Here is a 15000-nt window from a genome sequence, read left to right as displayed (position 1 = left end):
CTTTGGGTAGTAAGTGCACAATAGGGATTTGGCATTGTGCTCTTGTCGTCAGTTCACACATTTCCGAGGGATAATTTTTCCCTCGGAAATCTTTTCTGCACATTCTGAGCTTCCGTGTGGAAGAGCGCAGTACAGGCATCGCGGCCCGTCTTGTGGACAGGCACGTGTTCCATGGCCCCACTTTGAGCAGTTAGAGCAAAACGAGGTCAGGGATTTGAAGACGGCACAGCTAAAAGGTGCCATGCCCTCAACTATTTTGATACTTTTGGGGATTACCTCCCCCTCATATGTTATGATGACCCTCTGGGTCATCATTCCATTGATCTTCATGCTTCTGGCATGGATGATATGTTCATTGTATAAGGTCATTTCTCCTGTTTCGATTTCCCTTGGGACATCAAACACAATGATGTTAGTGCATTTCCCCTTACCAAAGACCTTGGCTTTTTCAAGCACTTCACCGCCTGCACCAATAGTTGTTATTTGGGCAAGAATTTGTTCATTCTTGCATCTGATATAAACACTATTTCTCCCAATTTTCAATTCAATTGATCCTGAGTCTTATTGTACGGGTCCATTTTTAGGGCCTGAGAGACTCAGCGATACTTTTCCCCGTGTGTTCGAAGCTTTGTACCGTTCTTGAAGTGCACGCATAAGTGTCTGGGAGGAGTAACTTCTACAGAGGCAGAGAGCTGCCTTTTTGTTTTCCTCTTCATCCTCACCGGGGCCCCACCAATATCCTCCTCACTGAGGATATCGAATCTCCCCTCAGTTTCCATTTATTGATTCTTTTTACACATAGATGGCTACACTTGTACTAAGTCACCAATGAGCCAATTACCAGTACTGCCTGTCTCTTCTGTTTACCCTTTTCTTTGATTTTCAAAAATATTTTATGTTATTTTTTATTGCTGTACTAATGTCTATAACATTATAGTAATCATAAAGTCTTTAATAAAAATAACACCATCGATATTGATAGCATTAGTTAAAAAAAAAAATCCTGCCAATTCAAGGAAAGGTGACATCAAGTAATGTCACAAGGTCTACTAATTGACTCCTTTGTGACTAAGGACTAGCAGAGCCATCTATGTGCTGAGACATTTTATACACACACACACACACACACACACACACACACACACACACACACACACACACACACACACACACACACACACACACACACACACACACACACAAAAAAAAAAAAAAAAAAAAACATTTTCCCGTCAGCATTGAGTTAATAGCAATATATATGAATATCAGTAATAACAAAATATGTAATCAAGGTATAATTATGAATATCATACTAAATATATACTTCACTATTATGAAAGGAATAACGATTACTTACTACCATGCCCATGACCTTGGAAGGTGCCCTATGACTTGACTGTTTGTTATGTAGGACTGTGGAATATTTTTTTTTGAGTCCCTGTGACAACATACCTAATAGATAACAGGGGCACTTTTTTAATGTGTTACTCCTGGATGACATATATAGCTGTCATAAGAAACCACATGATCTGCCGGGTATGGCTATATGTGTGGCGACGTGCTAGAGCGTGTTGAGTGGGAAGTTCCGCTAGATGTAGCAAACTCCCACACCTAGCAGCTGGATGTTGCCTGAAATCACCAGAGTCTATGATAGCTGAGAGATTTCTAATACACGTCCCTGAGGGGTTAATCTGATACAGGCTCTCGTGCACACACACACAGACACACAGGCATCATATTACAGATGCACCAGAATGCTCTATTATTATCAGATTATTATTTATTATTTACTTATATTATTATTTACTTGTTCATATCATTAACCCACTAGTGGCCACTGCCAGGGTCTCCCCCGCTCTGGTTTTATGCTCCATATATTATCTGGGGATTATATTGAAGTTTATGCTTTTGAGAACTGAACACAATGTTTTGTGTGCTTGTAAAGCTAAATTGCAATCTCAACATTTGTTGCAATGGTTGGAAGTTTTATTATAGAGTCCAGACTCTTTTATAATGCCACGTGTATTACTCTTAGTAACATATTTGCCAAGATATAGTGAGTTTTTATAAAAAAGAGATTTTATTATTAGTTTTTTTGTGTGCGCCACATTACAAGGCTGCATGTCACACCTCAAAGCACCCCCTGGTGCATAATACGATAGTGCAGTCGGCATAATAGTTCCTGTTGCTCTAACAACAAATCTGTCGGGAGCATACCTGATATCTCCTCCTCCTGCCACCAGGGATCTCCGAAATGGTGTGCTTTCAATTGTGCAGAGAGCGCCTCACCGCAATGAATGGTCTTGCTGCAGCCCTGCTCCTTGTTGAGTCAGCCCCTTATCTAAACTGCCCCAAGAGCTCAGAGGTGAGGCCTTCTGAGATTCTCCAATCCCAGGGCATGATGGACGGCCCAGGCATTGACAGTGGCATAGAGGAAAAAGACCTTCCTGTACCAGACCTTGGAGTGGTGAAGTTGTTTGATTGTAACTGGCCATCTGATCACCAACATCTACACCCTTCATGATATTGCAATCTTTTACCACCAACAGTTTATTCCCATTCATTGCAGTGGTATGGACTGTTGACAGCATGGTGACGGTGCTGCGGTCCTTCCACATCAAGGATAGCATCCCTGTCTTGCTGCTGTAATAATAAATAATAAATAACTGGTACCCCTTCCCAAGGAAGCCACCAAACTCCATCAAGTGCAGCATTACTTTCGTGGATGAGGCCATATTGCCATGGTCCTGCCTGGTGTACACCTTGAAGCAAGGGGTGTACCCTGCAGCCGGGCTGGTACTGGCACAAAGCTTGTAGACCTTCAACCTGAACCTCACCTTCTTGGTTGTGTTGTAGATCTTGAACCCAAGCTGCACATGGAACTTCCACAATGACTCGTCTTTGGTGATGTCCTTCCCCGGCACGAACGTCGACTGGAATGAGTCGTTGAGGGAGTCCATGACTGCTCGTAGCTTCCACATTCTGTCCTGCAGGAGTGGAGCTCCTTCCTCCAAGTACGCAAAATGGAGGTGAGTCATCAACTGGTTGAACTGATACCTTGTCATGACCTCAGCAGTGAGTTTGTGAAACAGGATGCCGATAGTCAACCTGTAGTCACAGTAACTGGGAGATCCATCACCCCCTACATCCTCCTACCAGGACGTGGGAGTCCACTTCCTCATGTGAGGGAAGGCGACAGGAGGGTGGTCAACTACATACCTGTGGGAATGGAAAAGAAAAATAAGTAAGTAATACATTATGACTGCTTAGTGAAAGAGATATTTACTCAATATGGATATAAATGGGAAGAACACAAAAGCAATAATGAAACTTACCAGTTGGACTCCTGGACAATGAGATCAAGGAGATCGGTGAAAAAACAGCCAAAGATCTATAAGGATGTGTTCCACATCCAGTGTCACCTTGACACCAGGATCACTTTCAAATCCAAGACGTAAGGAGATGTCTCTGTGTCACTAAATGAACTTTTCGCTCCTAGGAGCACTCCTCTGTAACAGCTTTGCTGCCACGCCGAGAGAGCTTTGTTGCTGTCAAGCATCTCGTCGACCTGAGACGCATATTCCAGTTCCTCGTCCGAACTGGACACGTTAAAGTGGGGGTCAACGGTGTCTGCCCTTCTGGAAAGCCACTCATCGCGACTCTCCTCAGAGGAGAGGTCAAAAAAGGTGGAAGAGCAGGAAGAGTGGGGAGAAAACGAAATACCTTTGCAGGAGGTGCTGATGAGGTTGATGATTGGAAGTCATCGATCTCAGAAGAGGAGGACGAAGAGCATCTTCAAATGCTTGAGGAGCGTGGCATTACAAGAGCGAGTAATGAATTAAGTGCAAGCACCAGTATATATAAGGGAAAATTTCTGTGCTTCGACCTGGCGGCAAACGTGGACATGATAGTAGCCAGTGAGGTCAATGCAGCCTGGGTCACATGTTACAGAACATGACCAATCACATCATTGACTGTGTACTGACATCACTTTCTTATGTGACATCATTTACTACTATGTAGAAGTAAGATGGAGCTGTAAAAAGACACCACTTCCTCTGTGTGTGCATGTGTGTGTGTGTGTGTGTGTGTGTGTGTGTGTGTGTGTGTGTGTGTGTGTGTGTGTGAGTGAGTGAGTGTGTGTGCGTGTAATGTCTTGAAGATGAGGAAGTGACATCATTTCAATCACCATCTTTACATTCAGAACACACACACACACACACACACACACACACACACACACACACACACACACACACACACACACACACACACACACATACACACACACACACACACACACACACACACACACACACACACACACACACACACACTCTCTCTCTCTCTCTCTCTCTCTCTCTCTCTCTCTCTCTCTCTCTCTCTCTCTCACTCTCTCCTACTCCCTCTATCCTTATATGACTTCAAAATCCAGGTAAATTGAAGTAGGAACTTCATATTTTCTTTATATGATCTCAAGACGTAACGAGTGGATCCTTGTGCATTAAGAGATAGTTTTAGAAATAGTTTTAGAAATATCCATCTAGACATAACATGTCTACATGACATGTCACTGAGGTCCATTGCATTATGTCTAATGTGAGAGACACCCAGAAGATGGCCAGGAACAACAGTATCCCACATATAAATTTTTGATCATGTTAATCTATATAGTACGTGAAGACAGTGATGGTGTTAGTGTATATATTACATGGGACTACATACCTGAAGTTACACTTGAAATATATATGGGACTTATTTTATGTGGTCTTGCAGAAAAAGTACCAAAAACCTTTGATAAAATGATCTCTTAAGGTGTGATCATGTATTGTCTTTATTATCTTTGTTCCCTAATATCAATGAACATTTCTATTTTAAGAAATTTATCAATTATCATCACTATTGGTAATAAAAGATTAAGGGATTAGACAATGTTTGGAGGGGTGTGGCCTAAGCCATGACATCATTCCCACTAATGTGTTGCTGGAGAACCAACAGATCATGTATACGCTGAAGAAACTCCAACGTGTTGGGACTTCTCTTACCCCTCTTTGCCCCTTTCAACGCCATACTACCCTTAACTGTTGTATGACATTTAATGTGTAAAACATTTAATAATCAACTAACCCCTCTCTTTACACTTTTCACCACTACACCTTTCTATAGTGTTATATGATCTTTGATGTCTAGCACATTTATTTTGCTTTGTAACCATTAACCATTTGCACCAGACTTCTCAGACATATGCTTCATTTTTGTTGAATACCATTATCATTATGTCTTTAGTTGAAAATGTGATAGAAGTGATAGAATTGTGATAGAATTCATATCTTTTATACTCTGTGTAAAAGATATGTCTGTTGTAAGTAGTATGTATGGTAGTTTATCATGAGAAAGTTAGTAGTCAGAATCTTAACTTATAATTTATGTTAATTTTCCAGGGACTTCTTTTCAAGGGCAATTGAAGGACCAAATTAAATAGATCAGCCAAAGATCTATATGCTATAATGGATTACATGCATTTTGCAAACTGAATGCACAATATATTGAGGATAATACTCATTGCAAAAAAGTAAGTATGTCTAGATATCATGGGTAAGTGATAAAGAAGTGTGTTGGGACCACCTAATTTTTATCTTTATAAAGTATTGCATAAGGTGTAGGGCTTATCTTGTAGTAATTGCTAAATGGTATTTCTTGTATATTTGGAAAATTCCATTTACATACAATATTTTTTGTGTTAAAGTAGACTGCAGTCCTACTTATCAGAAAATTTTCAAGTAAAAGTATTATTTGTATGTGATAATATATGTCCATTTTAAAACGTGTTTCTTAGGATGTTATTAAAGATATGGACTGCAAAATTATTTAAAGATACTGAACATTTGCATTCATGGGAAGGTATATCAGCAAAGATGATTCTTTGTTGATTTCATTGTTTGCTGTAGCTGTCTGGTTTGATACAACATGTAACAGTATTTGATTTTGTATTGTAAGTTGTAGTGAATTTAGAAGAATTCAAAGAGAATAAAGTTTATAAAGTGGAAGCTAGTGAATATCATGTTGGATTATTGTGGCTTCTTGCAGCTTCTTGACTCAAGATATTCTGCTCGGCAATGCCTCTGAAAGTTGATTTACAATTTTTAATTAGTTATAAAGTATGTGGAAAGGAAATCAAAGTTAAATTTGATTGCTTAAATGATCAGATTTTATTAATAAAATATTATTTTTGCCAGTAAATGGTAACTAGAAACTCTATAAATAATTTTTATTAGAAATCTGTCATTTTCTAGGAAGGACCACTTAGCTGAAAAAAGAGAAAAAAGTTTGTAGTGGGTGGTTTTTATTCTCCTTTGCAGTATGCTCCTCCTACAGGAGGGTTGTTCTGAGAATATTTTTTATTCTGAATTTATTTCTTCTTGAAAAAAAATTGGTTTCAAGGGTCTTAGAAGTTTTAAAAGTTTCCGTTGAGTCACGGCATTTTCTTCTTCCACTTGGTGTGTGGACTTTAAGTGTGATAATGTTCTGAAGAGCTGTGGACTTTCTTCTTGACCTTATTAACTGGAACAGACAAATATCTTGTGCAGATTCTTGTTTTATGCCACATAGATGAAAATTCTCAATAAGTTGTTTCAGTTTTTAGGACTCTGGCAAATTGCTTCATCTTTCTTTATGATGGTATCACTTTGTTAAAAATAACATGATATATAATGGATATTTTTACAAGACCCAGTACTCTTTCAAGTATAAAAGTATATCCCAATTTTAATACTTACCCATCAAACAGAAATCAAATGTGTAAAAGCAGAAACAGTAGATCTTTATAATACCATTATAATTCATATGATCTCACATTCTGTGCCTCAGTGTATTTTAAAAATTAAGCAAGTTCTTCCAACTATATTGAATGATAAATCAAAGTAGGAGAGATTATGAGTTAATTTTTCTTTTTCATAATTCTTTCATATGAAATACTTTGTTTATTGAGCTACTCGACTGTCCTTGTCAACTATGGCAGGCAAGTAGTAGGCTTTAAAGGCATGAATTATATAATTATATATCATGATATTAGTATGTATGTAAAACATTTATCTATCAGTTATATAATACCATTAGAAATCACACAGTCCCTCTCACACACCCTTGCTCTCACTAAAACGTATCTACTCAGACATACTTTTTCACATGCACACTAACACACATATACTCTCATACATACACACACACATACACACTCTCACTCTCACTCTCTCACTCACACATTCTCACAAACTCAGGCACACACTCATACATACATGCACATATGCACACTCATACTGTCACATACTTGCATAATTGCACACTTGCACACAGACATACACATACCCACACCCACACCCACACCCACACAGACACACACACACACACACACACACACACAGACACACACACACACACAGACACACACACACACACACACAGACACACACATACCCAAACAGATAAACCCCACTTCCACACAGACACCCACTCACCCACCCAGTCAGTCAGTCAGTCAGTCAGTCAGTCAGTCAGTCAGTCAGTCAGTCAGTCAGTCAGTCAGTCAGTCAGTCAGTCAGTCACTCACTCACACATTCACAGATTCACTCACTCACTCACTCACTCACTCACCCACCCACCCAACCACCCACCCACCCACCCACCCAACCACCCACCCACCCACCCACCCACCCACCCACCCACCCACCCACCCACCCACCCCACCCACCCACCCACCCACCCACCCACCCACCCACCCACCCACCCAAGAACCCGCCCACCCACCCACACACACACACACACACACACACACACACACACGCACGCACACACACACACACACACACACACACACACACACACACACACACACACACACACACACACACACACACACACACACACACCTTAACATACATATACATATACATATACGTATACATATACATACACATACACATACACATACACATACACATACATACATACACTAACACATACATGCATGGTGTATATGCCTTAATGCCTGGTGTATATATTATAGAATAGAACTTTGAAGCATGGTTTGAGATTATACATCCAAATATATATACTATTCTGGGTATTTATTACAGTTATATTTATGATTTACTTATACCATTTTGTTCATGTCACATTTTATTTAAGGTTATCTCTAACATGAATCAAGTTGTTGGCAGACTTTATATATGGATAATTTTTTTAGTGGATAGAATGAACATTTTCATCCTTGGCAATAGCTGTTTACTTAGTGGAAATCTTTATAAGATAGGGAAGATGATATGAGCACAAGGACATACATATCAGCTATGTAAAAACTATTGCTATTGTACATGTAAGATTCATTACTCAGAAGACTTTGGAATGTGACCAATGTTTTTGATCTGACAAATATTGACCATGCCACAGATACAAATAGAATGTAGATTTATGTATTTTGGTACCTTTGCTTTAACAGAAGGGAAAGTATTGTCCTTATAGCTAGTTATTCTCTAGTAGAGTGGCTCTTCATATCTCACACCTACAGATTGATAGTAGAAATTATATTGAAAAAATTGAATAGAATCTTTGTACATCTCTCTTTGCAGGATTAGTATAAAATGTGACATGTGATATTCAGTCTCTCATGCATTATTAGTATGATATAGATAATGATGATACTGATTTACATATTTTGTAATGTTCACTGTATTGGCTGGGGAAACATCTTTATTTTTCATATTTTTGTTATTGTTATCATTATTTTTAATTTAATTAAGAAAAATAAGTCTGTGTATTGCTTGTTTGTTGCAGCTATACAGCTGTTATTCATGTGTCTACATGTACAGTTTATGTATCACTTGCCTAGATGCTTGCAAGTCTGCTAAGAGGTAACTGCTTATTGATTTTCCACGAAAGAAGGAAAAAAAATATAATTGCTCTTCAAGGAAGATGGTTATTATAGCGATTTTTGTCATCTTCAACTTCTCATTTTTGTTTTGTTTGTGTTTCGTGTGAATTTAGTATGTTTGTGAATACACCACTATATATTGTTATATGCTCGTCATTCCAGTAATGACAATATGTAAAGTAACCTTAAGATAGTTCTATCACTGCGAAAGATATCATACACTTAAAATATGATTTCTTTATTGATTGATAAATGGTTTATTTGCTGATGTGGGTAGCGCTCTTGTAGTTAACAAATTATGATGGATCTTTTAAGTAATGGTATAGGGGAAAAATATACTCATATACAAGTGTCAGACATTTACATAACTGTGAAGTATGATGTTTCTACAAAGAAAGTTTCAATTTGATGGCTTCAGATAGTGTGTGTGGTGATTCTGAGTACAGGTTTGCCTGCATGACTGCAATTGTTCTTTTTTAAATAGTCAGTTTAACTTTGGTAAAGATGTGATTAACTTTTCACATGGTGGTACAAGCAAAACAAATAAGAAATAAATAGTTTTGAAAGGGAGATGTGAAATGTCAGGAAATAGTATTATAATGAGCAGGAAATAGATAGTAGAGATAAAAAATTATTTGGTTTAAACACAGGGAGTATATTGTGAAATATAAGAAAGTTAGAGGAAATAGCTAGCACATATATTATTTAAATGTTGTTCACAGAACAGAAGTCAAATATGAATCAATAAGAAAGGAAGAACAAAGAAAAGAAAGTTTTTAAAGGTAGAATTTGCTTACTCAGAGCAGTCTTTAATAGTGATTTTATAAAAGATGATTAGCATTGGTCTTATTTTATTTTTAAAATGAAATTCTAGTAAAATGCCCTTTGTCTATTATTTTATGGCCTCATTTCTGGGAGGGAAAATACACCAAGGTATTAATTCAGAAAGGAAATTAGCTGAAATATATGCATGAATTTATATTTTTCATAAGATAGCACCTTTACTTTAAACCAATCTCATGTTTTAACTATGCATACTAAAGTCGGCCTACATATTATTGATATTGATTTATTATTGTTTGTTGAATCTCATAAGCAATTTCATGTACTTCAGATTAATTAAAAGCTTGTAAAGACATATAGAAAATGACAGTGACAATTAATAGTAGTACTTTTGTATGTGTTACTACTAGTACCAGTAGTATTGTTACAACTATTACTACTATTACTGCTATTCATGCTACTGCTACTACTGCTGATTCAATTACACTGCTACTATTATTACTGATATTGCAATTACTCTGCTACCAATATTACCAATACTGCAATTGCACTACATACCTCTATTGCTGCTGCTGCTGTCACTGCAAGTACTGTGCTGCTATAGTTACAACTACTACTTTTGCTTTTCTTGTTGTTTGTTTTTTTTCTTGTTCATTTTTTACTTATTTTTTATGTACATCATTTTTTTTTCTTTATCTCTTCTTTCTTTTCTTCCTCCATTACTTCTTTTTCAACTTCTGTTACTGTAGCAGTATTCACTATTACTTGTAAAATAATAGTTCAGAGTTTTCATTTTGCCATTATTGGCATTATTAACAATGCCAAAAAAATATATCTTTACTCATTACAGCACTGTTCTCATAGATGTATTAGAAAACCAGTGTTTATGTACTATATATTGTATGTATTATCTGATGTTACTACATATATGTATCTGTTTGTCTGAATATGTTTGTGTGCTTAGAAACAGCAATATTGTTTTTTGCAGTGTTGCTTTAGTTTTATTATTGAATTTATACATTTTTTGTCTGTAGAAGAAATATTGTGATACAGGAATTGATGGATATGATGTACTACCTCTCCCTATTCCTCCATGATGTAAACTTTGTGAATGATGGCCAAAACAAAATTTTAAGAATGTGTGTTTGATCTTTATGTGTATGCCTAGGTATGTTGTCTTCTATGTTTGTAAGAATATTATAACCTGATGTACTTTCATCATCAGACAGATTTATGTTAAGTGGTGTCCTGTTCCTGTTTAGTCAGTAATTTGCTTTGTCAATATTTCAGAGAGTGTATATTGTATATGTTTCTGTACAAGTTTAGATAATATAATTTTGTGTGCTCTGGCTTAGTTTCATATCTTATTATTCGCTTTTACATTGCTAGTGTATATATGAAGACATATATGTATTGTCATTCATAGCATTGTAAGTAGTAAAGCAAAAAAATTTGAACATCTTTTACACAGTTCTTGACCCCTTGGATGTCCAATAAATAGGCACTTAGATATTTAACCCATTGCTGCTGGGTGGCATGTATGTACATGCTTATGGCATTGACTGGACTCCTTTCGGAGTAGCATGTACTTCCATGCCATGCATATCAGGTCTGCTCCAAGTTGTGTGTGCTAAACAGTTGTTCTCTTGTTTAGCTATGACTGAAGTCATTGAGTAGCTACAACTATCAAAAGTAGGCTTAAAGTCACCTTTGTGGAAAATTGTATGTGCTGCAGCCAAAATCTAAAACTGGGAAAATTATATGCTTTCACTGCTTCTAATTTTTCCCTGAAGGGGCTGATTGGATGTGGTGCCTAGCATGTGGTGTAGTGGTGTGCAAAACACCTGGTGGCATTGAGTTAATATCTGATATTGGTATTTGATTTTTGTTTAATATGTTTGAATTTGTTACATATGTAATTTTTGTATAATCTTACTATTTGTGCTACATTTCAAAAGGAAATTAGTGTTCCAGGATAAAGTTGAAGTTGACATGTAGCAGAAGATAAATCAACCAACAGAGTTATTTTGTTGGTTAGTTGTATTTTAGAACTGTGTTGCCTCAGGGAAATTTTTATAGATTAATAAGTTCCCATTTATGTTTGTAGTATCTATTAAAGGCATATTATGCATTGCATTGAAGCATTTCCTTTCATGGATATGATAATTTTTGATCATAGGAGCCAGTAAATTTCCTTTTAGATTAGAATATACCTTCCAAGCTTGCAGTGATTACCGTATATTTTATCTGTCAGACAGAAAAAAAAAGTGAGGGTGAGAGAGTAAGAGAGGAGGAAGAAAATATTAGGGTAGGGAAGGAAGGCAAGAAGATAGGGAGACAAGAAGGGAGGGAGAAGGCAGGAAGGGAGGAGGCAGGAAGGGAGGGAGGAGGCAGGCAGGGAAGGAGTATGGGAGACAGGGGATGTGTGTGTGGGAGAGAGAGAGAGAGAGAGAGAGTAGAGGGAGAAAGAGGAAGAGGAGGAGAGAAGAAGAGGAGAAAGGGAGAGGAGAGAGAAAGGAGAGAGGAGAGAGAGAAGAGAGGAGGGAAAGAGGGAAGAGAGAGAGAGAGAGAGGAGGAAGGGAGAGAAGGAGAGAGAGAGAAAGGGAGGAAAGGGAGAGAGAGAGAAAGGGAGAGAAGGAGAGAGAGAGAAAGGGAGAGAAGGAGAGAAGAGAGAAAGGAGAGAAGGAGAGAGAGAGAAAGGGAGAGAAGGAGAGAGAGAGAAAGGGGAGAGAGGAGAGAGAGAGAAAGGGAGGAAGGAGAGAGAGAGAGAAGAGGAGGGAGAGAGAGAAGAAGGAGAGAGAGAGAGAGAGAAAGAGAGGAGAGAAGGAGAGAGAGAGAGAGAAGAGAGAGAGAGAGAAAGAGAGAAGGAGAGAGGAGAGAGAGAAGGAGAGAGAGAGAGAAGAGAGAGAGAGAGAGAGAAAGAGAGAAGGAGAGAGAGAGAGAAGGAGAGAGAGAGAGAGAAGGAGAGAGAGAGAGAAGGAGAGAGAGAGAGAAGAGAGAGAGAGAGAGAGAAGAGAAAAGAGATAGGAGAGAGGAGAGAGAAGAGAGAAGGAGAGGAGAGAAGAGAGAGGAGAGAGAAGAGGAGAGAGAGAGAGAAGAGAGAGGGAGAGGGAGAGGGAGAGGGAGAGGGAGAGGGAGATGGGATGGGGATGAGAGGTTGCAAAGGAGAGAGAAAAGAAAGAAAGGGAAGGCTGAAGAGAGAAGGAGAAAGTAAGAGATAAAAATGGAGTGAATGAGAGTGAGAGGACAAGATGGTAAGAGGGAGAGGATACAGGAGAGGGAGAGGGAAAGGGAAAGGGAAATAATGCAAAAACAGAGACAAGGACAATTCTATTGGGGCCCAATGTATTTGATAAATAGAGGTTTTAATATAGTGACATAGATTTTTGTTTTCTAGTTTTTAGATTTTTGTTTAGTAGTTTCTTCAAAAATTATAATTTTGGATGTATAATTGCTTATATTTATCTATTTATTTTCTTAGTTCATTTTTTAATAAACAGGCTAAGGACTAATATATTGCATACAGTGTCAGAATGACTATAATGCAGTTGAATAAATGCATTAAGGATTAACATAGAGATACGAGTATGAGATATGCATGACCAAGTAGTAATTAATAAGCATAACAAAAACATTAAAAGGTTATCTTGATATTGTGCAGTTAAAGGAAGGAATTACATGCTCACTGATTGTTCATGGTGCTTTGTGCATTCCAAAGACATTCTAGATATGTAATATAAATATATATTTTATCTTTTCTTCATGCAATAAATTATAAAGTTAATATAATATATTCCTTTTTTTAAATCCCTGGGTATTTTCATTTGCTTTGAAAAACAGTAAGTGCACCAGAAGGAATTCTGGTGGAGGAGAAAGGTAAATTGGTACCGATGTCGTGGGCTCGGACACACAAAGGGTATAAAGTTATTTAATATATTGATTTGCTTCATCTTAACTCGCATCAGTCGTGGTGAATGGAGAATAGGTGGAAATAGTGCATTACATTACATTACATTTCAGAATTTTAAATATTTCTATGAAACTTTTACGACTTATTTCCTGTTATAAGCATTCTGAAATAATCTTTGCTGCATTATATACATAAAAACAACATATACATAAAAAGATTTCTTCAGTTAATGAGTTAAGTATTTTTTCAAGTAACTAATTTAAGTAGCAGTCATAATAGTCATAATAAGAATCTGTAGACTATGTCAAATTCAGTATTAAAAAGACATTGAAGGATCACAGAATAAAACACTTTGTCTATTGAATCTTTATTAAGAGCAATATTCAATGCATTTCTGAGAAGCAAAATTATCTAGTAGTGATGGTACATACAGAATGACAATGAATTACTGCAGATAAAAAGTGAATAGACTGAATATATAAAGAAATCACTCTCTTTCATCCATAGCTATTAAGAGATATATTGATCTACAGTTCTTACATTATATAGTTGTCTAAGCTCAGAGTTCTAGTTCAATTATATACCATGAAAGAATTGTTTTGTAAGACTGTTCAAATAGTTAACTTTTTCAGTAATATCTTATTAATGATTAATAATATCATTATTTAGTGGGATTTTTTTTTTTAAGGAAACAAACACCAGGTGCAAGAAACAATTTTGTGGAAAAGCTTTAGTGAAAGAACCATTAGAAAAATTAAAATGTGCTAATGACTGAAGATAAACAGCAATGAATATAAGTCAAGTTACAAGTCATAGTGCATGCTCAATGCAGTGAGCCCAATAATTTGGTAATATTTTGACCTGTTTTCCTGTTCACATGGATGGACTTTAATACATTTTTTACAAGATAAAAAAAATAAACTACCAGTCACAGATTTAAATTTACTTTAGCTCACAATATAATATCACATCATTTTTCATCACTGAAAAATTCCATAAACTACAGGTTATAAATAAAAATAAAAATAAAATATCCATAACATACATTTCGGCTTATGAATAATAATTTGGTATCAGGCTGTAGTGGAACAATTAAGTGTCAACAGTTTCTCATGCTAGCAGACTTGCTGTATAGCATAAGTATATACACATATCTAAAGATTTTCTTTTTAAAAATTAAGGTCTAATGTAAAACAATACCAATTATATGTTTGTCAATATTCAGACTGCTCTTTCAAAAACTAGATCACATTAGCAGACACTGAACCTTAAAGATAAGAGTAAATGGGGGAAAATACAAATAATACCAACAGCTGATTATCAACGAACAGATAGGCTCTGGCAAGAGCAATCATGCATATAATTCTTCATGGATTTTGAT

The 15000-nt window shown here is 36.8% G+C and overlaps 1 protein-coding gene across 1 annotated transcript in view; it reads left to right on the top strand.

Moving 5' to 3' along the window:
* Positions 1-5637, top strand: part of LOC119572986 (lysophosphatidylserine lipase ABHD12-like) — a 40163-nt gene extending 34526 nt beyond the window's left edge. Inside the window, exon 9 of the mRNA XM_037919970.1 lies at positions 5442-5637. Within this exon, the coding sequence (XP_037775898.1) occupies positions 5442-5478 (37 nt within the window). The 3' untranslated portion in view covers positions 5479-5637. The remainder of the gene's footprint in view (positions 1-5441) is intronic.
* Positions 5638-15000: the final 9363 nt, after the last annotated feature.

The sequence above is a fragment of the Penaeus monodon genome, chromosome 5 (genome assembly GCF_015228065.2).
Source record: "Penaeus monodon isolate SGIC_2016 chromosome 5, NSTDA_Pmon_1, whole genome shotgun sequence".
NCBI classification, from domain to species: Eukaryota; Metazoa; Arthropoda; class Malacostraca; order Decapoda; family Penaeidae; genus Penaeus; species Penaeus monodon.
The sequence above is the reverse complement of the archived record's forward strand: the minus strand, read 5'-3'. Positions and strand labels throughout refer to the sequence as shown.